Below are 24,811 nucleotides of genomic sequence, written 5' to 3' on the forward strand. Positions count from 1 at the left end.
GAATGTTACACGAAGCTACGTCTGCCGTATTTATGCATTATCTCTTAACGTGTAGAGAAAGAAAGAAGTCTTACACACATTATTACAGCAAGAGGCAAACTCATTTTCTGACTTGGAAATGTCTTTAGTAAGAAGAATAGTTTCCCATAGAAACTGTGTGACTGATTAATTCATTAGGTTGGGATGACAGCATTCTCAGTGTTCCCTCATACAGGAAGCAAATTACAAACAGTGGGGTTCAGTGACCAGGTCAGAGAGGGAGATGGGGGGTACCGTTTCGTCTCTGCTCTGCATAGCAGAAGAGTGACACCTAAGCAAATGCATCTTTAAGACAATTCATAACTAGTTTAGGGGAATCTTATTAGAAACCATTATTTTTGTGCAGTCAGACCTGAAGATCAATACAACTAAAATTAACAGAACACAGTGTTCAAGGTCAAACCATGCATCACCTCCATAATCATTTACACACCTACAACTGCTAGGAGGAAGAAAAAGAAATCAATGTAGGTTTGGTGCTTGCTACTCATCCCACTCTAAAATCACTAATACATTTCAAGAGAAAATGCAATTAGCACTGGAAGCATTTCTAAGAGCAGGATATCAGTAGGCAGGCTGCAAGCACCTTTGTTCACTCAAATTAGTAGATGATATGCAGCTGCTGTGCTCGTAACACATACACACACACAGTATATCACTTCAGTTCAGGTTTCTTACTCAGTTTGCTTCTTCTCAGACCAGCAGTGGCATCCTTGGAAAGGAGCACAGCACAAGAGAATGTTACATAAGTGGAAACCCTCCTGATCCTCAGTCTGAATCCTGCCAAGGCTGAGCAAGGACAACCAGGGCAAGAAGATCCAGCTCCCTCCGTGCAGTCACTGTGACAGTTCTGCAGCTGAAAGGCACCTGCTTTCTCTCTTCACCACTTGAGTTCGATTTGCCTCTTAAGAAACATGTATCTCCATCACAATGCTATACCTACTATTACTGCCACTACTTTGTGACGAACAAAGCTCTTCTAAATTACATCTAGTATACATTGCCATACCTACCAATACAATGTGTTATTTTATCATGGCTCCCAAACAATCCTCCATCTGAAGCAGTACTGGTTTCCACTCAGAGGCCTCTGGGACCAGAGTCCAAAGGTGGCAGGGAAGTGTACCTACAGCACTGACTGGTTGTCACCCAGCAGTCCCCTTAGGAGACAGAGCTGCAATCCTACCTCAGCCACACATGTCATTCAGTGCAATGTTCTACCATTTTTTCCACTTAGAGAAAGTAACATCGCCTCCTACCCAGCCTCAGATCGTCAAAATACACTGGTTTCAAAGACAAATTAGAAGAAAAGTTCACCACCACTGGAAGCTTGCAAGGATTAAAGACGGGGAAAAACAAGCACACAGTGCTGCAAGCAACATTTGCTACTCACCATTCTTAATGCTCTCAATCCGTACTGGGAACCCTGACTGCGCTGCCGCAATTAACTTCAAAGCAATGTAAAACTGAGCAGGACCAAAATAGCCCACACGTTTGGCTCCACAAACTTCTGTGATCTAGGAGAGAAGAGACATTGTTGGTAAAATGCATTTCACTCTTTCAGGGAACGTGAACAGCTCTGCATACACAAGCAAAGAAATATGTATTTTGAAGTTCAAAATACTTACTGTATTTAAAGTTATCTATTAAACGTATTTGTTCTGACTGCTGTCTGATCACATTCCCCTTAGTACATCAGAGACAAGTAGTTATTTATTATCATTTTCAGCTACAGTGAAGGGTAGCAGAGCTATCCTAAAATAATTTATTTGCTTTCATATTATGCACGATCTTAACAGCAGGTGAAATGATTGCTTATTTTGCACATTGTTTAGTCAGATGTTCCCACTGCAGGAGCTGTGGTGTTCACAGAAATACAATTAGACCTTACAACCACTGTAACTGGAATGGCAAACTCAGTACAAGAAATTCCCCCTTCTACTGCTTCCATGTTGTCTTACAGGCCTCAATGTTGTCTCTGAACCCTATTGTTTTTAATTTGCTTCTTGTATGATTGCAAATACTATCATCCTGACCTAACAAATTCATTGGCATTTCTCCACAGGTAGGCTCTCCTCTAGGTAACACCCAACAGTGGGATGCTCCCAAGCTACACTGGCATGACAGAAACTATTCAGCTGATGCATAGAAACAAATAGAACAAATAAATAGCCATTTTTCTCTAACTATAAATCTATTTACATAGATACATATATACATACACTTGCATACTGTAGCAGAACATTAGGTGAAACAATTCCTGAAAACTGAGACATTTCAGAGTATTATTAATAATCAACAAAACATATCTCCAAGCTTTTCTTCTCTGGATGTGGCTTCTGCTTCTGCTTTGACTGACTGAACTTTGTTTTTTTGCTCTTCCTGTAAGTTTCTGAGATGCGTGGCTTCATTCCTTGCTGCACCAAGCTGATTTCTTTTTTCTCACTGCACGATGAAAAGGGAGATTGATTCTCTGGACAAGCAGAGCTCCAATTAACCACTGGAATCTGCCATTCTTTTTTTTTTTTTTTTTTTCCTTATGTCTGGCTGGGTGCTCAGATCCTGTGCCAGGACGTGGTGCTGAGGGTGGGAAACATGCCTTGCTGTGGTGCACAAATCCCTGGTGTCAGCCCCAGGATGAAGCAGCAGGCACAGCCAGCGGAAGGCACAGGCATGCATCAGTAAGCTGACACCAGACCTGGGTGCCCACCCTCGTTTATCATAGGAGAAGAGCAAGAGTGAGGATAAGGTCAGTCCCAGGACTGGAGGTGGTGGTCCATCAGCCATCACTCCCAGCAGCACCTCAGGGTACAAGTAGCCAAGACTGTGGCCATGCATATATCCTGAGGGACTCTCCCCATCTCTGTTCTGAATGTTGTAAATGATCTGCTTGCTCTTGATATGGAAACACAGACATTTTATTTTGATTAAGCAGCTTAAACCCTTTTTTACTATTTAATTAATCAGGGATGTGTGGTCTTTCAGAAACACTGTGCTGCTTCTCAAGCACTCTTAAAACAACCATCCCAAAACCACCTCTTTGTGACTTTGCCCTTCAACGGCAACAACAGCAAAATATTCTGTAGGCACAATCTCCTCTGTATTATTACAACAACTAAATCCTGGTCTCATGTTAATGGCCTGGAGAAACAGATGTAAGCTGCCACAGAAGCTCAATTTATTACAGAACTGTAGATATTTACATAGATTAATTGTAGGTACAGGCATTTACACTCATTAGTTTCCCCGACAGCCAAAGGAAAGGGCTGTGGGTCCCCTGCAGCCAGCAGCTCACCCCACCTACATCAGGACCCGCTCGGAGCTGCTGGTGGAGCACCTCTTCTCCTCCAGCAGCATGGGTAGCTGGCAGGTCAACTTTCATCCAAAACCAGTTCCTCAGAACATGCTGCCCGCTTCAAATTCCCATAGCAGTTTAAACTCAATACTGCTTTTTTTTTTTTCTTTTTAATTTCCTGATTTTACCTTTTGCAGGGTCAGTGCACACAGCCTCTTGACGGGCAGATTGCATTTAGTGATATGCATTGCTGCAGCTAAGCTAGGTTGTGCAAAAAGCTATTAGTAGTCTCCAAGATCCACCTGAATTAAAGACATTGTACCTGAATGTGAAATTGCATCTTTTCAGGATGAAAACTAGACTCTATCTAAGAAAATAAACAGGGAGCACTACTTTGGAACTAAGACATATTAAAAGGTCCCCTGCAAAAGGGAAACATCTATACTGCTTTCCTTCAACTGATATTAAAAACAAACTCTTTTCATCCCTTCCTGTTGTCAGCTTAGGTTACTTTGTTTTCAGTGAGATACAAGGAGAGAACTGATTTTTTTTCTACTCGCACAAATGTAAAATAAAATAAACTGCAGACCTTGATACCGCAGGGGATTTTAACACAACATTATTGACAGTCAATTTCATTACTTTTTTTTTTTTTTTTTTTTTTTTTTTTTTAATTCTTCAGCAAAAAAAATGCAATCCTCTAGTGATAGCTGAATATGGAAGAAAAGTTTAATGCAGCACACGTTGGAAACAATTTTTCATGGTGGCAGGTTACTGCTGCCTCTTGCCAAATCTAACCTCGGGATAATAAACAGAGTTACTCAAAGACTGGTCTACTGAACAGCTCTTGAGGCACCGTGCTGAGTGGACTAAAACTGAGTTTAAATTTCTGCAAGGTATAACTGCATACGTGGAAGAAATACATGGGTCGACTGCCACTTGAGAAAGAAAGTTCATTTCACACAACATACAAAAGCAACATCTTTCAGAGAAGGATGGAGACCTGCGGTGCCTAACCTCATGCTTGCTCTAAGTCAGCCCTGGAACAATGCCTGTACCTTCAATGGCATTTCAGCAGAAAGCCTTAGAACACATTCTGTGCAAGAACCACCCTGCCCTCCCAACCAAATAGCCACAAAAAATAGAGAGGAAGACTGCCTGTATAGTATTCTGACGGGCCAGAAGATTTTCTACAATTATTTTAACAAAAAATGTTCCCCCTCCCCATTTTTATTTATTTATTTATTTTAAAAGAGATCTCTGGCTTATCAACGTTAACATGTAAGACATATCTATGAGCTGTTCTGTAGAGTGGCTGCTTTAAATTACCGTTCTCCGTGCATACTCCTACTAGGAAAGTCTTACATCTTGAGATGCTGGAACAAAAAGCAGGTTTTTCTATTTCTTATCCACTCACCGCTCTGCTCCATTAGCAGGCAGCAAGTATTATTTTTGCAATTGCTCCTTGAAGATATCCCAATGAAGCTGCTTTTCCCAGCACAATCTGACATTGTTCCAGCTCTCCCTCTTTCTCTACAAACAAGTTTCCACTGCAGTCTCCAAGAGCACTGACCTCTCAAATACCCTGGGCAGGTCCAATTTAGATTGCAAGAGCTAAACTTTGGGAGCCAAAACCTAAGAATGAAGTTTACTTACTGTACGTTGATTGCAAGGTACACTCAGAGCCATTTGGTAACCCTAGAACAGATGGGCAGGCTGAGATGGCCATCTTCCAGCCTCAAGGGAAAGGTTTTCAGCTGCAAGCAATGGTAAAGCTGGGAAATTTTTCACTGAGAAGGCAGTGAGGCACTGGAACAGGCTACCCAAAGAAGTTATGCATATCCCACCTCTGGAGGCTTTCAAGGCCAGGTTGGATGGGGCCCTGGGCAGCTCGAGCTGGTGCCTAACTTAATGGCTGGCAACCCTGACTGCAGCAGGAGGTTGGATCTAGATGATCTTTGAGGTCCCTTCCAAACCAAGCCAACCTATAATTCTAAGATTTTTGTTTTTTCACTTAGCCAGTAACTCTGCTGTGCTGTCCTCTGGCACTCAGTTTGGGTCTGTTCTGCTCTCTTGTCATGATCTGTCACAGTCACCGCCTGTCACTTGCAGGCAAACCTAGCCCAGGAAAGAGGAAGCCTCTGTGCACACTGTCTTACACTCTGAAAGTGTGTAAGCTGAATGGCAAATTCTCTGTGAGAAAAAGAAAACAAGCAACAGCTTACTCCTGCATTAAAGGGAATTTTCTCACTGCACCTTCTACCTCAGTCCAGCTCCAAAAAACACAGTTTTTAATGCTTGTTCTTACCCATGATACGAAGTGATTACAAGATCTTTCCCTTTCCTCTGTTTCCTCCACAGTACAAGGAACAGGCTGAAGAGCTTCTGCCCAGACCCAAGACCAGCTGTGCTGATGCAGCTCTGCACCCAGCTCTCCAGACCCACAGACCTATAATCACTGCTCCACAGCCACATATTTGCAGCAGTAGCTTATCAACAGTTTATCACAAAACTGTTCCATGCGTCTGACCCACTTTGCTCCTTAAAAAAAAAAAAAAAAATTAAATAAAATTCTGTTTACAGATTCTGAGATCTGCTTGTCACAGACGAGTTTTGCTACATTCTTAATCAGGTATTTCATTCTGAATGGGTCATTGTAGCACTGCCTGGAGCCCAGGGCTCCTCTCTCTTCATTAAAGTGAAGTGAAGCACAGAACAGCGTGTCCAGATACCAAAGGATCAGTGCCTGGGAAGTGCTGGGGCAGTTTTGCACGCAGAGGAAGGGACTCTGCCGTGGGGCGGGTTGTTAGTGCTGCTTCTCTGCCTCAGCCCATTACCTGCTGCTGCCCAGTCTTTTAAAAAAGGATGCTTTATCTGTTTCAGACTTCTTTAAACATCACCTGGAACGCTCACTAACATTTTGGCAACTGGGTTCTGACACCTAAAAAGAAAGGAATTAGAAATTGCTTACTTCATGCACACAGACAACACACACATAGGGCATTTTTTAAAGACTTAACCACAAAACGTCTTGTCCTCACTTTAAACTCTCTGATTCCAGTTTAAACTTACTGTGTTCTTCAAGCTAAAGTGATAAGGTAAGTTACTGATCAGCTGCCACAGCTTAGAAATCAGTTAACACAGTGGTAAAAAGAGCAGAAAGAAACCACATTACACGTTACACAAAATGTGCTGACAGCCCTGCCATTGCTCACCAGGCTCCCTTGTGCTCACATAACCCAGAACCACTTGGTTTGCAGGTGCAGGTGCTCGCCTGGGCACTCCTGGGGCGAGCTCTTTCCTTGGCAACAGTGAAGCTTTGCTAAGCAGCTCCAGGCAGAATGTTTTACACCAGCACCAAGAACTGCAAAGTTTATGATACAAAGCACATTTAGGCACACACAAAATACTTTCAAACAACTCTGCAAGTCTCATAAAAACTTGATTAATGCAAAGGTCTGTGTAGCCCTCTGTTTCATATTGTACATCAGCTGCAGATGCCCAGACAAATTAAGAGTATGCAAATCACTTCTTGTCAGAAAGGACAAGTGGCAACGCCAGCATAGGATAAGCTACAAAAAAATACTGGTCTGAACACTGGGCAGCTACCAGGACAGGTGAGTCAGCACAATTCATCAAAAGATTTCAATTATTAAGGAGTGTGGGCTAGAAAAACTGCCAGGGAATAAAGGCTGCAGATGCAGCCTAACACTTAAAAGCATGGAACTGCACCTCAAAGAAATCCAGTCTCCTACACTCAATCTTTTGTCTTTAACATACAAACACTAATAAATCTTTTCTGCTTTATCAGGGTGTGATGTGGAAAAAGTGAACACTTCCATCTTTTTACCAGGAGGTTTAATAACAAACATTGCTGAGAAATACCTGAAAGCTTCCATGCCACATAATGAAAGTAACTGTCACAATAGCTGTGCCTACAGAATAAGATCAAGCCACTGTTATGCTCATTTGCTCATAATCCATTCTACCTTCTCTTTAAAAGAAAAACCTGCTGTCATTGTAACTAAACACATGCCTTTCGTTGTGTGTGGAAAGCCTGCAGGGGTGAAAGAGACGAAGCAAATACTTTCCAAAACCTCCATGCATTTTTTTCTTCTATTTGGCAATTGTATGCTGTACCTGAGAAACTGCATTAATCCATCTAATTGTTTTAGCTGTGCTTCATATTCACTAGTTGGTATCAAATCCTATAAACATCTATCCAGGCCAATAAACACACCTTGTACCAATAAATTTGTATAGGACACACGAAACTTCAATAAGCTTATTACACTTGCAACACAAAAATAAAACACCTGAAAACAGGTTACTCTGAATTTAAGAACTTGTCATAAGCACAACAATTGCCAACAATTGTAGAAGTATGATTCCATTTATTCACTAAGCTCCTTCGCATTCTTTTTTGGCAATCAGTTCCTCAGCATTTGGCCATAGAAATGTACATAGTCATCAGGACACTCTATAAAATGCAGTACACATAGCCTTGCCAACATCACTATTAAGTCTTGAAATCCCACGGAAATCTGCAGAGTATGCAGAATTTGATGACAGACATTTTATCCACTTTTCAAGTCTTATTGTAGAAGCAAGGGAGTAAAGGTAGCATCCCAATCAAAGTGACAAGTACTGTCACTTTGTGTACAGTACAAGAGCTGTCACACCATCCATCCAAACAAACTAACTTCAGGGAGCTTCCATAGAGCTCATCCGAACTTCTTGTGATGCTCGACGCTGCCAAGAGCTTTTCATTCTCTTGGACACGAGATGTGAGATTCATAGATTCCACCCTGCAGGCGTTTAATGCTAAGGAAGCACGTTCATATTCTATGCAGTGCGTAAAGACACTAGTCATTCCAAGGACTTCTGCTCATTTTCCCGCTCACCCCTTCTCTTCCAAGAGCTTATCTATGGAAATAACACCAAGAAGGCTCAGGGCACAAGAGGGGAGAACCTAGGCCCATCGACTCTTATTTGCTCAGCAGAGAGCTCTCCTGCCTGAGAGTAATGGAATGCACCACAACTTGACATTGATGAGATGGAACTCCCCACATGGGAATTTGGTCAGGACTGGCGCTGGGCCAGCTGAAATACAAATCACTCCCTAAAACTTCTTCCATTTTCTGGAGGCTGAAGCAAAAACAGTACACAACTTTTGCTAGCAATGAGAGTGAAGGGGAAGCTGTGTTTCAGCTGAAGTAGAAATGTCACATTTTGCAAATGAGCTGCATCAGTGCCTTTTTCACATTAAAATACAGTACAACCACATGAAAGCTAAGCAACAGCACCTATATCCAACAAGGCTGTTTTTTGGGGACAGGTAACAAGATATCCTTGCATTCTTATTATTTTAGACAACTACACCAACCAAGTTGTTAATTCTGCAAAGGATATTTTGCAGAAACATAATTTTCATCAGCATATTGTCATCTGGAGAGTACATTTTCACTGATTTAAAATACAGCAATAATTTGTAAGCTTGAATTCATTATGTAAAATGACATTTATTATAAACACCAATGTATCTCAATACATCTTCTAAAAAAAAGTCTACTCAAAGCACTGCCTATATATACATAACTGAAAGTGAATTTAACTTAAAGCTCATTTTCAACCATCAAACCTTTAATAAGATAAATTTCTGCAAGCTGTCCAGGTCTCTTTTTTTTTTTTTTTCTTTTTAAACAGGAAGAGTGGTCACTCCATCATTGCAGTTCAGATATGGATTAAAGCACCTAAAAAACCCTGAGTTTTAAAAAAGTAATAAAAATTTTTAAAAATTAAAATAATGAAATCTGGTAACGGCACATAGAGCCATTTATAAGGCAAGACTCCTCAAGCTTGCAAAAAACAAAAACAAAAAAAAACTATGATTGAATCTTGCAGTGCTGTATTCATGCAGCCAACTTTTATTCTACCTTTCCATAGACTTAGAAGTCAGTGATTGTGCTTTCAGAAAAAAAAAAAAAAAAATCCCCACTGATTTGAAGTCATTTTGTTTGCTAGTGTCAAAACTCAGGCAGATGCATGAGTACTAATCTTACAATACAAATTTGTATTAGTGAAAAATCCACTCCTTTTCCTTACCATTTCACCAACAGTGTTTTAATACAGGATTTACCTTATTTGCCAAAGAACCTAAAACCAATTATTTTTTTGCAATTTACTTTTCAGTAAATAACCTAGCCTGCAAAGCTCAGCAATACAACCCACTCTGCTGTCACGATGAAATATCACCATAAAACATTTCAGTACAATTAGTACTGAGCCCTCGTGACGCCGCACCTCGAGTGCTGTGTTCAGTTTTGGGCCCCTCAAAACAAGAAAGCAATTGAGACCTGGGAGCTTGTCCAGAGAAGGGCACTGAAGCTGTGAGGGGTCTGGAGCACAAGTCATAAGGGCAGTTGCTAAGGGAGCTGGGATTGTTGTGTCCAATGGAGGCTCAAGGGAGACCTTATCGCTCTCTACAACAGCCTGAAAGGAGGCTGTGGCGAGGTAGGGGTCGGCCTCTTCTCCCCGGTAACAGCAATAGGATGAGAGGGAATGGCCTCAAGTCGCACCAGGTGAGATTCAGGCTGGGTGTTAGGAAGAATTTCTTCTCAGAAAGAATGGTGAGGCAGTGGCACAGGCTGCCCAGGGAGATGGTAGAGTCACCATCCTGTGTTCAAGAACCGTGTGGACGTGGCACTGAGGGGCATGGTTAGCAGGCATGGTGTGGTGGGTTAATGGTTGGAGTAGGTGATCTTAGTGGTCTTTTCCAACCTTAGTGATTCCATAATTTCTGAAAACACCTTGGCACCACCAGTGAAGAAGCTAGCCAAGCTCCTCTAATGCACACACTACTTGCATCTGCTGAAAAATGAGAAGCTTTGAGCTTAAACAAAGATGTCTTCTACAAACATACACAACATTTTATGAACAGACCACCAAAATATGCTTCACACAGAATATCAACCTTCTTCATTAAACTTTCCTTTATTTTCTCATTTGGTAGCAATGCTTGAAGGTTTCCCTCCAGCAGAGCACACAGTGTTACTACAGGCAAATCCTGGCAAACACAGCTGACTTAATTTTAACGTGCTGTCACAACGAAGAGACCTACACAGCCATCCACAGGCAGCACCACAGCACGCTGCCTCCACAACAGCTGCCTTATTATTTCCACATTTCTCTGCAACTAAAGCAAGGAAATATTTCACCCTCAGATGCTGTGCCAGAATAACTTTACGATCTGTTCCATTTGGATGCTTTTTTCACAACTGAAAATATACCAAGGGCAGCCGACAGCAAACCTCATGGCAATTACTGTTATCTCTACAGATCCATTTCCAAATCCAAAAAAACATTTCCTAACTTCTTTTGGAAAGCAAGTGCACTCCTACTCACAGGCCGTGGCCCTCCATCTCCACCACTCATCTCCACCTGTGTGCATCCTGGTGCACACAGGGCACAACTCCCAGCTGAATATCAGGTAAATAAGTCCTCAATCCCAGACAATAACAAAACAATGCATTCCGCATTCCCTCTGCATTGGGCTGAGACAACGGGCCTTATTGGGCAGCCCACAGGACACCTGTGAGAAGGTTGGGAAAACAAAAAGGTCACAGTCACCCACAGCTCTGTGAAAGGCAGCACACACAACCCTTCCTCTGCCACTGCCATGTTTTTGCCTGATTTTGGACAAGCAATTTTTATTCACAAGCAGCAGCAGTGTCACCCACTACATGGCTGCATTGCTCCAGCATGCTGGTCACTCCTGAAGGCTTCCTCCAGGAACATCTCAAACAAAGAGGACTATGTATCTGTCAGGCGTAAATTCCAGTGCTCTAGGACAGTCTGTTTGCTTTTTTTCTTTTGGCTTTGTGGTGATTTATTACATTATTTTTGCCTTTTTTTTTTGTTCTTAGACAAAGACATAGAGCAAGTGCTGTTCATAGTTGCTCCTAAAAAAGAAATGATTAATTGATTTTTTCACTCAGAGGGCGATGACTGGAACAGGTTGTCTAGAGAGGTTGTGTATGCCCCATCCCTGGAGGCATTCAAGGCCAGGCTGGATGTGGCCCTGGGCAGCCTGGTCTGGTGGTTGGTGACCCTGCATGAAGCATGGGGGTTGAAACTAGATGATCTTCGAGGTCTTTTCAACCCAAGCCATTCTATGATTCTATGATTTGTTTTTCTCATGATACCTGTGACAAATGCTTTAAAAAAAACTTCAGGCAGCATCCTCCAACAACCTCCCAAAGAAATAGGAGCAATCTCAAATAATAAGTAGAAATGTCCACCCAAAAGCAAGCTGAAATGTGAATTTTCTGCACCCACAGATAAGCAGCACTGTTCCCATTAGCTTCAGAAGATCCATGGGTGCCCTCCCAGCCCCCCAGTACAGCCTTCTTGCTGGGTTCTGCAGCTGTGAACTCTGGCTCATGGAAATATTACTGCCCTGGTCCCATGGGTAACTAATATGTAGTCTGATATGTAGACTGGTAAGTTTGCCAACTGAAAAACCAGAGCAGTAATGTGATTAACCACAGGTTTCTGGATGTCAGTGAAGAAAGCCTGGCACACGGACCAAAGCAGGATGTCATCTCACATGTACAATTCACTTCACAGCAAGATTTTTCTGTAGGACAGAACTCAAGTTAATTCCTTTGAATCTATTTGTTTTGTGCATGTCTTGGCGCCAGTAATGAAAAATAAGAATACAGCCCTTCTCATACACTGATGTCTAACATATAATTTGTGTCATTAACATTTTGTGGCCAGTGCAATACAAATGAGCACTTAAACATTCAGCAATGCACACGTGCCTATTTCCATCAGGCTTTCCTCCTTAACCTTTAATGGCCTAGCACAATCATGGGATCCAAGCATCACAATCCACAAAAACAACGTACCGCTTGAGAACTACAGCTCTCTTGCAAAATCTTCCATGGAAGTACATGAAGAGATCATTATGCAGAATTTTAGTAACGTGAGTTTAAAGACTCAGGAAGCTGTACAGCAAAAATTATCTTTTTTCTTTTTCTTTTAATCCACTCAGTAAGTGAAATTCTGTAGATTAAAAGTATAGGAAGAAAGTTACGGACTACTTTACGTTATGTCTATTTATCCTCCATTGCTGAAGCGTCACCATCACAGCTATTCCTGCCAACCCCCTCTCTCCCACATTCAGTTAAAGATGGCAACAGCACAATTTGTGCTTGCGAGACAGATCTTCAAATATCTCTTTGAACTTCTCAGACTCTAATCAAACAGCACAAGTCTGCTCATGGCAGCCCATCCCCACACTAGGCATTGCTGCACTGCAGTAGAAGCTGTGTTTGCTTGGGCAGGTGAGGGGAGAAGCCCAGTGCCCAAAATCTTCAATTGGTGTACAAATTCTATTTCATTTCAACGTTCTCCACATAGCTTTCAGCAAACATTGGTGGCTCAATGTAGCAAGTTAATAAGGAAGGATTTAACACATCCGGCAGAGAAAAGACCGATGATCTATTCAGCTCTGAAGAGCTAATGATGTGGTGAGTGATCTGTGGCTGGTATTCTATGGAGGATTTTAGATCTCCTCAGGTACTAATGATCTCAGTAGAACGATCCCCAGCCCCCCATGCCAGCCAGACAAATGCATGTGAAATGCTAAACTGTTCAGAGCATGTCATTTCTTTGTCCTTTATGCAGCAACCTGCTTATATTAATATAGCCCCACCATTAGAGCAAAGCGTCAAAGCAGTCAAGGTATTAAAAAAGCTGTCAGGTTTTTATGATTCTTTCACAGGACTTTCTGGAGCTAGAAGACAAAAAGACATCTGTACACATTACCACATATTAAATAAAAAAAAAAGGATTTGTAAAAGCTTATCACAGGCAGCTTTTCCAACTATCTGTTCTTTTTCAGCATTACTTTCTTTCAGCATGGAAAATTAAGCATACGCACCAGGACAGTGAATATATCATTTAGCAATCACTTTTCCCTTTCAACTTTTCTGTTACTTAATATCGGTAAATTTTACATCCAGGCAGAAACCTTTAGGTGAATTATTGCTTCAAGCATATGAAATCTGGATACCAAAAACTGCGTTACGTGCCAATCCACATCTTAAAAGCAGCAGTCTCCTTTCCTTCTTGTAAACCTCTGCCTTCTACTTTGTACAATTTCTGCACTAAATGGAAAGGAATCCTGCGGAGCAAGAGGTTTATCATGCAATTAAACCCCCAAAACACATTCACGAAAGGGGTCAAAGCGCAGCAGCTTTAAAAAGGCAAAGCCATGGAAGACTATTAATAAATATGTATTGTAGTAAGCACACACTCTTTGTATGGTTGGAATAGAAATTCTTTTCTTACTCAAGAGCCATACAATTAAAAAGATTTCTCTCTCCAAGATTCACATGAAATAGCCCCATGTGAGTTCAACAGGAATGCTCATGGGCTGGAAAACCCTGTTTCTTAACTGCTTTCTTAGATTGGAGCCAGGCTGAGCATAAGCAAAAGCATTTGTACCTAACAAATATATACTCTTTCCCCTGTTTTCTATGCCTAAATCATTTAAACTTCTGAGAGCACACAGGCTGATTAAACTTTTAATTCCTGCAACGCTTTTGCACAGGAATCTGTTGGCTTAGCAGACTTAACAACAGCTACTTTGTTAAGCAAGATTACATGGAAAGCCCTATTTCTGACACTCCTTTCCACTCTGGTCCTACCTAGCAAGTATTGCTCTACCTGACATACACTGCTTGGCGAAAGTGTTATTATAGCAAATCAAGCTTGGTGCGTCCCAAGTTTGACTTTGCAGTGAGAATCTGATTATTAACAGCTTACAGAAAGTAAGTTTAAATATAGAAAGGTCTTAAAACAAAAATAATAGAAGAAGAAAAAAAAAAACACCAATGTTATTGCTTCATTCCTTCACTAGAAATCTTTCAACTGTGGCTTAGTTTTATTTTGCTGCTGAAACTAGGTCTTCAGTCAAGAAGTGGGAGTATTTTCTCCACATGTGTGAGTACTTAAAATGAATCTAAAATACATTTCATCACTGTTTTCTTGCGCATGCTGAGGGTAGGAAGGAGAGGACAGAGAGAGGAGGTAAGATGTTGATTTATTATTATTTTTTCCTTACCACTGGTAGGGACTGGTACAGGGTAGGGAAGGAATGCCAGTTTGCATCTGTCCTCCTGCATGACCCACCCCAGTAAAACCAAAGAAGTCCATCAATCTGTGCCACACTTCTCAGCACAGATGTGGGTTCGCTGCTGATTACTGCAGAAGGGAGCAGCTTCCTCCCCCAGCTTTTAGTCACACTCATTTTCAACCAAAATTGTCCTATAACACACAAATAAACTATTGTCAGCCTGTAGAAAGAACAATCATTTCAAGTAGAAAACAGCTGTGAGCTTTTAGTTGCAAAGACTTCTGAAAACAAACCACTGTTGTGTACACTTAAAAACCTTGGTTGTTTTTTTTTTAAATCTGAAAGACTCTCAGGTTTAATAGAAAACGTAATGTTGAAGTGAAATGGCTTTTTAAATTTGTTAGTCCTGAATTAAAACGTCTCTTCACCTAGAGACAAGAAAATTAAAAATACCACTGAGCAATACATAATAGAATAATTTCCTCATTTCCTGAAGAGTTTATGGCTAGCGTAAGTTCTTCGTGTATATTGAAAAAAAGGTGACAATCTTCTACAATTTCAGAACTACAGTTACAATTAACATCACAAACAATTCTGAATCTCTGCACTGTGTGTCCCTTATTAACACAAACAGCATTTATTACCACTAACAGATAAAGCACAACTTTGAAGAACCATATGCCTGTGTATTCAGATCTTGAGGTATACACAAAACCAGGATAATTTTAATTCTTTCAAATGAAGACAAACCATGCTACTTTTATCTCCCAAATAAACAGTGAGAAATACATCCATTCACTTCATTACTTCTATTTTTCAGGGCAAGTGACTGTGGAAAAATTATGACAATTCCAAACGCTTCATTAAGCAGTAAAAGGAAACTGAATGCTATCAAAAAATATGAAACATTTTGAACAATTGAAAAAGAAATTCAGAAAAATATCCATGATTCTTGAAATAGCCATGCCTGTCCTTTTCAGTCACAAAATACCCACAACTTACATTGCAATATATTTTTCACCTTTCTTTTTAATGTCACATTATCTGGGCACCATACCATTGCCTCTCATTGTTTTTAAAGCCCTCAGAATTTCTTTCTTCACAGTAATTTTCCCAACACTGAAAATCTTTGGCTCACGCTTCAACGTCAAAAGGATTTAATTCAAGCTGAAAGAATACAAATACTTCTGCATTCACACTTTCACATAAGAAATTTTAACCAAGTACGTAATTATACTTACTACATTTCAAGAGCACAAACTTAATTTGTATTGCATAACAATACAGGATTTTTTTCCAGCTTGCTAAAAAAGTTGGAGGCGCTTCCTCCATGGAAACGTTAACCATAAAAATCTTGACACTCTCCTCACAGGAAATTGATTTTCTACAAAAACTTTGGAAAGGACTTGACAAGGGATTCCTGCACAAGCTATTGATATTCCATTTAGGTCCAAATCTACAACATGACCCACACAGATGAGAGCACAGTGCATAAAAAAAAATAAAGACACATTGAACAAGTTGGGACCCTAACGAAACTTTGAGAATAAAAGTCCCAATGAACAGAATGGATGATAACAAAACAAACGGCTTAAGAGTTTAACATGGTGATTTTTCTATTATTTTGTTTCAGTCTCCTTAAGTATTATGTAATTAAATTGCTTTCTGGTAATTCTGATCTTCTGTATGCTTTGAAAATCACGTAAAACGGTCACCATCCAAACTAGCTTCCCCTCATAAGTTCAGTATGTGGCTCATTTTTCAAGAAAGGAATAAGAAACATTTCCTACTCAACAAGATATTTACTGTGCAATCCTTTCATCAGAGAGGGGCTAGGTATTGCAGGGCACTGCCAATATTTCCAAAAAACTGTAAGCCAGCCTCTCGTAAATACAGTCTTTTGTGGTTCTCAGCCAAAGTTGGTTGCTGGGACAAAGAGCAATTGTGACCACAGGACAAGGCCACAGCACTAGGAATGCTGATTTTACAACTAGAATTAAAAGAAAAGAAAGGGAGCAACACTGACAAACACACCATGCAATATAATTTCAATACACTGACTCAGTTCATCTGTAGGAACTGCAACATCAGGTGTGCCTGAGTGAAATTAAGCTCTTAGGAATGTGGAAGCGTGTTGGGCTGAATGATCTTGGAGGCCTGTCAATAGATTCTATGAAGTCTTCACAAACTCTTTACAGATCACCCCTTTGGGTGAGGGGGTGCTTCTGAGGAGTTATGCCCGTGGGGTCTGCACTATTCTGCCAGATGACATCATTTCTGCTGAGGTGGGCTGACCTTGACTGGAAGCCAACTGCCCAACCAGTGGCTCCCTAACACAGGCCATATCCAATGAGGGTAGCTCTGAGCCTCCTCTTTCAAAGGTGACTCCTGTGGCCACCTCACCACCAAAACCTTGCCACAGAAACCCAGCACAATACCAGTTTGCAATGTTAAAGTAAAAGGAAGAGTCAGCTTTAAAAGGGAGAGGATAATCTGTTCTTCACATCCTCCATAGATCAGCTATAAACAACGTGGCATTTAAAAAAATCCTCATACTAAAGAGAAGGCAGCACTAGAGTGTGTTGCCTACAGAAGCAATACAGTTTTCATTGCTAGGGATTAACAAATTGCTCAGGAATTATAAAGAAATAGGATTTTGCTGTAAAAGGGATCTAGAGATCACCTGAGGTCTTTCCACAGCTGTATTTTGTCCTGCTTCCCATGCAGATGATGCTGGTGTGACCACATTGCACCAAATCCCCTCCTCAGTGTTTTTCATAACCCATTAGCTTTGGTTTCCATTTGGTTTGAAAGAAGAGCTGAGAGGGAGCGTATTTCCCAGGCTCTGATTTTCACACATCCAGTTGGGATTGCCAGTGCCATGGGAAGGCCAGAACAGCTCAGACCCTTTCCCCTGCTGACGCAGCAGCCAGGTCGCTAGCCAGAACAAGTGTGTTTCTGAGTCAGTTCATGATCATGCTGTCTGTGGGCCATGAGAAGTGCTACACAGCACTCATGCACTTGCCTTCTTCCTTGCTTCCACAAAGCACACTGGGGGGACATTCTTAAGAGCTAGTTAAGATAAAGCTGTGCCCACTCACCTCCACCTCAGGTGCTGTTTGATTAACAAACTACTGAAATATTACTAATTTCAAACAATATCTAACATCTATAAAATCTCAGACGTGCTTCCACTGGTTATCTAGCTGGTTATCCTTTCTTTTATTCCAATAATAGGCTGTTTCAGAAATTATCTTGCATTCCAAATAGTCCTTCAAATGTCACAAGCTAAAATACACTTTGTGTTTTAAAACCTCTAACACATTTACAAAGTCAGAAAGTATACAGTCAGGCAAAATACGGCTCAATTAATTTTGTTAAATATTCCTTTCCAAGAGATAACATCAGCAGAAATGCTTCAGCAACAAGATGGCGTTGTTTTTTGTTTTTTGTTTTTGTTTTTTTTTTTAAATTCCATTGGAAATAGTTGTGCATTTTTTGTGCAAGGAAGTATTTCCCTGCAGTGCTTATACCTAAACATGTCTGTAATGGAAACTGGAAGATAAGGCAAACTTTCCTTCTAAGGGAAGGAAAAAAAGACAGCAGAAATGTAATCTGCTCTGAATTCCATCCATGGGATAAAATATCACTTGGGGCACCAGAGAACAACAAGAAAAGGACTGGGACTGCTTTCTCTGGGACCCAACCACAGAGGCTGGAAACATCAGGAGAAAGCAAGGGTACAAAAGGAGCAGAAATAGAGCCACCATGTAATCTTCATCTTTCCAGAAGAAGAGTTAGAGGGAATTTATAGGATACGGGTCAAACTGCCAAAGCAACACCAGGATCAGTTTGGGCTGCCTACCTGCAGGTGCACAGGCATGAGACTCCTTACAAAGCACTGCATGAGCAAGAGTGCATGCAGACAGAACACAACGCCTGGCAAGCTTTCAGGGCACTGCACCAAACCTCTCAACAGCAATGGTGTATTTAATAGCAGTAAAGATGAGAATCTAGCTCTGATGCATCAGTGTTGAAGCCCTTGCATTTTTCTTAATGCCAGAAAACTAAAGAAACCAAGGCAGCAACAGGATTCAGCTCTAGTTCCAAGGAAATTTTCTCACAGTGATACACTTTTGCGAGACATACAATTAAAAAAAGCCCTAAGCAAAGCTGACATAAAGAACGAGAACGCATCCCTTCCGTTTCTTTCCCCACTATTTATTTATTTCCTGGCAGATGCGGAGAAGCGCTGAAGCAGCAGCTCCCTTGGCTCATGGAGGCCGCCAGCTGGAACCGAGGGAACAAAGAGCAGTGCAGGTGGAGCAGCGTAGGGAGGGCTGGGGGCAGAGAGGCACCAAAATAGCATCCCGGAGATGACACCGAGACCCATCTCTCCTTTGCCCCCCTCCTTATGTTCAAGCATGGTGAGTTTTAAAGTGCTCTTCTACAACCTTTCTTTTACCTCATGGCCAAACCACTATTTAACAATAACACTGGCTCCTAGAAAAAGCCACCCATGAGCAGCAGAACCAATGAATCCCAATTTCCTTTAGATTCTTGCCGTGAAGTGGCATTCTCATTAATTCTTCGACAAGACTAGGGAGATTTCCCTCAGAATGAAAATGACTGGGGTTTGCCTTTACCAAATCTCCTGGGTCTTTCACATAACTAGGGAACTACATCTCATCAAAGTCTCTTAATTTTCTGTGAAGTTTTATTGGCAATGAACAAATTCAAAAGTTAATACTGGGCTGAACTAACAGCATTATTGCAGAAGCCTCATTTATTTCAAAACCAGGCCATATTAACCTCAACCTATGACACGGGAAATTGGGAAATTTTAGATTACATTAAGAAAGATGAAGTGGAATCAGCAGTAATAAAGGAGACTATAACTCAGTTTTATGCTAATTTTCAGCTGAAATCATGCAGTTACGTAGGAAATGTCAAGACCTTTCACGAAGACATGCCCATGGCCAGCCATATAATGGTAACCAAAGACTTAGTTGCTAAGTCATTCTTAGCAGGAGCTGAAAGTCTAAGTTAGACAAAGAGATGGAAGGCACGTTAAGCAAACTCCCCAGGGAGAATGAGAGGAAAGGTGCCTCCCCCAAAGAGTAGATTATACATTCAGGAACTCAAATATATCATCAGCCATTTAAGCATTCAAAAAAATAGCAGATGCGAAATGCTGACAGTCTACCTTGGTATCTAATGAGACTGATGAATGTACACATAGGAATATAAATAGATTTCTTATTCTGCTTGCAACCTTGGTAATAGATGAATTACTCTCCCCAGGAGAAATTAACTGAATGTACCTATTGCAGGTGAATATTTTCAACGCGATTCTTGTAGCAGTTCTCCCAGGTGGACCACAAGAAAATGCTGCATCAGCAAGAGTGAAACATATAACAAGGTAAAAACAGCATGGACCAGCAAATATCTAAAAGAACAGAAACATCAGCAGCAAGCCTAAATAAACATTTTATATTTCACATTTCATGGGAAGGAAAAGCAATTTTAGTTTTAAATCCTTTAAGCTTTACTGCAGGGAAGTAGTTCTCTATGGTAATGAGTGTTACTTAATGATTTGAATCCTCCTTCCCTTGAAACTACAGAACTCTGGTATGCTCTTTCAGTATAAAACTGCTACCATTTTACAGAAACAGTGACCATGGCTTAATTCAAAACAAAATAAAATAAAACTGCTGCACAATGCTTCTTGGAAGAACTGATGCCTTGCAACAGACATCAGAAAAGAAAGTAAAATTTCAAATATTTAGAGTTGATCCAAATGACTTGAGCACTTCAGACAAACTTAGTGAATCTCTGAGCTATATAAAGTCACATCATTATTATGTCACACAACCAGAAAGCACCATAGAAACTAAAAAATGTTGTTTTAGCCAACTTGAGCATAGGATGGTTCTGCAACTACCTGTTTAAAAACTTGATTTGCCAGCATTCTCTATATAGGAGCGAATCGCAAACATGGAAAATTTCTTCTAATCCGTTTATTTAGAAGCATCCCACATCTACAGTCCTTGACACACTGCTCCTCTTTCTCTTCATTAAAATACTGCAGGCTCGCTCCTCTTTTGAAACTTAACTTACACTTGAGTGACTAGAAGGTTACTAGAAGGACACAAATATCACCATGCCTATGTCAGTATAAATACGGTTGATACTGAAATTTGCACTTAGCACCAAATACTTTATACTGTACAGTGATCAAAAAAAAAAAAAAGGAAAAAAAAAGAAAAAAGCTGTAAACACTTATCTTCTACATTTGCTCTTTTGGATATTTCACCTACTAAGAGATATTTAAGATCTGTCCTTCAACATCTGAAGAGAGTACATTCGCCACAATTCCAGAGTGCCCTATTTTGTTGCAGGGCTTAAATTCAGGGGTTATATGGAAATAAACTGTCTTGCTAGACTGAATTTAGAAGTCTTTCACACATATTCCCTACAAATAAGTATGTACATGGTTTAAAAAAAAAAAAAAAAAAAAAAAAAAAAGCAGCTTTTTAAAAACAGCTGATTAGCACTTCCATAAGAGAAATAGTCCTTTGGAGATTATCCTCCTCAAGGAGGACCCAGATGTAGATTAGTTCAAATAAGAGGTGTAATTACTGTGATACAGCTGAGAACAGGGAGAGAAAGAGAGCAGATGACTGATAACTCAATGTAAATAACATTAAGAATTATTTCCCTGCTGAGAGCAGCGTTGCCTGGTGCTGCTGCCTCTTGCCCTAAAACAACACTTGCTCTGGCCAGTTGTACCGTGTGGTACCCGGTGCTGGAGCACCACAACACAGAGGCTCCCATTTGGGTTCCTTCCTCTCAAAACATTCAGAAAGCTTCTTGAAGGGCGTGACTCGATGGCTGTATTATCTTCTAAGTACAATATAGATTCAGAATAATACTTTAATACTGTTTTTTTTTGTTTGTTTGTTTTAAAACAAGTCCCCACTTAGGCATGGCTAGCAGCAGGTTACAAGCATCAAAAAACCCCAAGCATACTATTTGTTACAGTGATATAATATAAGGTGTAGAACACAGCTAAGGGCCTCTTCACTTCTGACTTTGGTGCCATCACACAAGAACCACAACCTAAAAACAAGATTTCAGCTCTGCAACTTTCTTGGTTTTGCCTTAAAAGAAAAAAAAAAAAACCAACCACAACCATACTATTCATAGGCTTTTCATAGCATTGCTAAAGACTCTGCAGGAAGCTTCAGTAATGAGCATAATTTTAAATCTCATATTACCTCTCTTTAAAGGTTATCAGGTTCCACCCTGTTTCAAGTTCTATCTGCAGCAGACATTTGTATTTATAACCTGCTCATCGCCATGGTATTTACAGCTTCTAATAAAAACCAGAAACAAGCAGTTTCCTGGCTTCTGCCTTTTATTATTCCACAACAGAGAACAACAGTCATCAGTGATGTAGGGATTTATTTTTACCTACTGATCTCCCAGACCAGATACTGTCCAACAGCACACACTGACACCTGGCTGATCCTGCCAAACCACAGCTTTGAGAAGGATTCACTGCAGTCCTTCAAAACCTCTCCACCCTCGTGCTCACCTAACGCCTCCTCTTCTTGGAAGTTCTTGTAATGGAAAACTAGTTTTGCCTCACATGCTCTCTATGCTTTCTACCAAAAATGAAAGGGATCCCACGTAAGCATCAGAAGCACAGAAAGCTGTTGGAAGGCACAGACATCTCAGTTACCACAGCAGAAAGGAACCTTCATTTTAAAGAAAAATACAATTGCTCTGGAAATGCAGTACTTTCAGTTTTTTTCTTACTCTGTTGAAGAATGGAATTACTGTGTTTTGAGTCCAAAGAAAAACGTTCAGGACCTTTTTTTTTTTTTTTTTTTTTTTTTGTCTTTCACCATGCTGAATTCAGAATTTACAGAAGAGGATACTAGAATAGCAAGGAACATTGCTGTCTGCATGGGATTTGTCTTCACAGCAAAAATGGAGAACATTTCTGGCAGCTACAGTTATGCAGGTCTTCCATAACTTCAATGATGAAACTTCAATAGCAAAAAAAAAACCTCATTCTTCAGAGGTTTATGCTTTTCGCTTCTCACTGCTGGGAATGAGAATCAGTTATTGACAACTCTGCACTGCAGATCTGATATTCCACGCTTGTGAGTCCTCCACCTTTCATAGGTGAAGCAATACCAGCCAAACAAGAAAGGAGATGGGACATTCTGAGGGCAGCAGTACAAAGTGCTTCAAGTTGCTAAAAATCATGACAGTTATCTTCCACAACAAGCAGGTAAATCCTCCACAGCTAGATGGAAACAACCAGGTCCAGTCATCTTGAACTTAACTAACTGGGAAAAAAAAAAACCCTAAAAAATCTTGGGTTTCTTAGTGTTCTTAAAAGAACATTCAGATTTCAATGAGCTTTTCAAGATTCTGCTGAGAAATGAAATATTTTGCTCCAGGACACATTAATACAAAGGTACCACAGAATCTTATGGAAGCTCTAGTTTTGACAGTTCACACCCTTGCTCTCACAGTTCCTCACGTCACACCTGTGGGGCACCACAAGCTGCCTGGCCACCATCAAGGCTACATCTAACAGCAAAAGGAGTCTAACTAACAGGCGGGACCAAGAGATGATGTGCACCAACCAATTCTCCTTTCCAGAATTTATCTATTTAAAATGCCAGCACTTGAACACCTAAGCAGTTCTAAACAAAATCTTCTGATTTAGTTGAATAAATTATGGGGTTTTATATCTGTCCAAATCAACTTCTCTTGTGAACGTTGCTCATGTTAGACTTTGCTTCAGGAGGCTGCAAGAAATTCTGGCGTTTTCTATGAAAATGTAATTCCAGGTTTTGTTCTGCTTTGCAGACAAAGGGAGACTCTGCTAATACAGAGGAAAACAGAGACCCTGTGAGGTATTTTTGTCACAAACACAAACCACATGCAGTCTGTTATCTATCATTACTGTAATCCTTTTTTTTTATTATTATTATTCCTAAAGAAAGCCTTTTTACACTGTATTTACAGCAGTGTGATTTCCTACATTTTATTGTATTTGGCACATTTCCTGAGTCCACTTCCCTAGCACATTGAGCAGGTAGTTCTAAAAGCAATGCAGTAAGCATGCAAGTATTGCCTTCTTTAGTTATACATTTAACATAATGAATATCACAGAAATTTACATCTTGTTTTACTGAGATGTACGCATTATTTTTGTGTGACTGAAGGCTTGTCAAAAGACCTCTTAACTGAAAGCATTCAATTTTAGCTGACAACGTCACTGCATATGGTGTGTGTGCAGAGCATGCTTCCTGACCATTCTTGACCTCGTTTTCCTATAGCTTGGGTCAATAAGTCACAAGGAATAGCAGCTTAAAATTTCTGTTCCGCAGCACTAAACCAAAGACTAAAATGATCATTATCTCAACCAACTTGCACTTTAAGTGTCAAAATGCATCTCAGTCAGTCAGAACCTACACGTCTGTGCCTAAATTAAACATTCTCTCTTTCTGCTGAAGAATGCAGGTCTTTAAAGAATCAACACTGGACATAGCCAAGGATTACATCATCTCTGTTGTCCAGGTGGACAAGCATGTTGTAGCACAACTAATGTCATTACTCGTACTTTTCTTTCCCTAGATAACAAAGGAAGTGAAAATTAGAACAATAAGATGTTCCTCATAAGAGCAGCAATCATTCCAAGAGGAAGGAAAGCAAAATAAATAAATATATAAAGGACAGTACTGAGCTGTTGTTGCTTCCTTTCCCATTTACTTTTATCCAAACTATTGAGTGCTTCATCTTTTACTGCTCCACTGTTGTTACAATTGGTAACAAAATAATTCTGACTGTATTTGTCAGCCCAGAGCTCCCATCCTATTTAGCAGATTAGACACATTGTTTTATTCTGAAAGACCACGTATTGGCTTCCATAGGACATCAGTGCATAAATTATGCCATAAGTAAAGAACGCATGAAATGTGAAACGCTACCTGTGCCAAAGCTGAGCTAATGTTTGCTGGTGTAGAAAGAGAATCCAAGAAAAGGGAAAAATAATAATAATAGTCTGAAAAGCTGATGCCAAAACCACTTGAAATATATAATAATAATAAACTAACACTACAGACATTTGCTATTGAAGGTGGAATTCAGCTTCATGATTCATACAGTAATGAGCAAACAGACTCTACAGCCACGTTCAGCTCAGCTGAGTGCTTCCCATTAGCACACTTGAAATTTTCAGCGTCACCAAGCCAATGGGAGTTCTGAGTTCTGGATCAAGTGTTTCAGGTATGGCCCTGTTCAAG

At 40.4% G+C, this 24,811-nt stretch overlaps 1 protein-coding gene across 5 annotated transcripts in view; it reads right to left on the minus strand.

The window, feature by feature from the left end:
* Window positions 1–24,811, minus strand: part of REPS2 (RALBP1 associated Eps domain containing 2) — a 97,846-nt gene that overhangs the window by 66,496 nt on the left and 6,539 nt on the right. For 4 of the 5 annotated variants that reach the window (XR_007377774.1, XM_048948974.1, XM_048948984.1 and 1 more), the window contains exon 2: window positions 1,433–1,556. Coding sequence is in view for 3 of the 5 variants with exons in the window: in XM_048948974.1 (XP_048804931.1) it covers window positions 1,433–1,556 (124 nt within the window). In the remaining 2 variants the exon portion in view is untranslated. Of the gene's footprint in view, window positions 1–1,432; window positions 1,557–24,811 lie in introns of those variants that run through there. The other variant, XM_048948997.1, reaches the window with a different exon arrangement.

The sequence above is a fragment of the Lagopus muta genome, chromosome 1, assembly GCF_023343835.1.
Source record: "Lagopus muta isolate bLagMut1 chromosome 1, bLagMut1 primary, whole genome shotgun sequence".
Taxonomy (NCBI): domain Eukaryota; kingdom Metazoa; phylum Chordata; class Aves; order Galliformes; family Phasianidae; genus Lagopus; species Lagopus muta.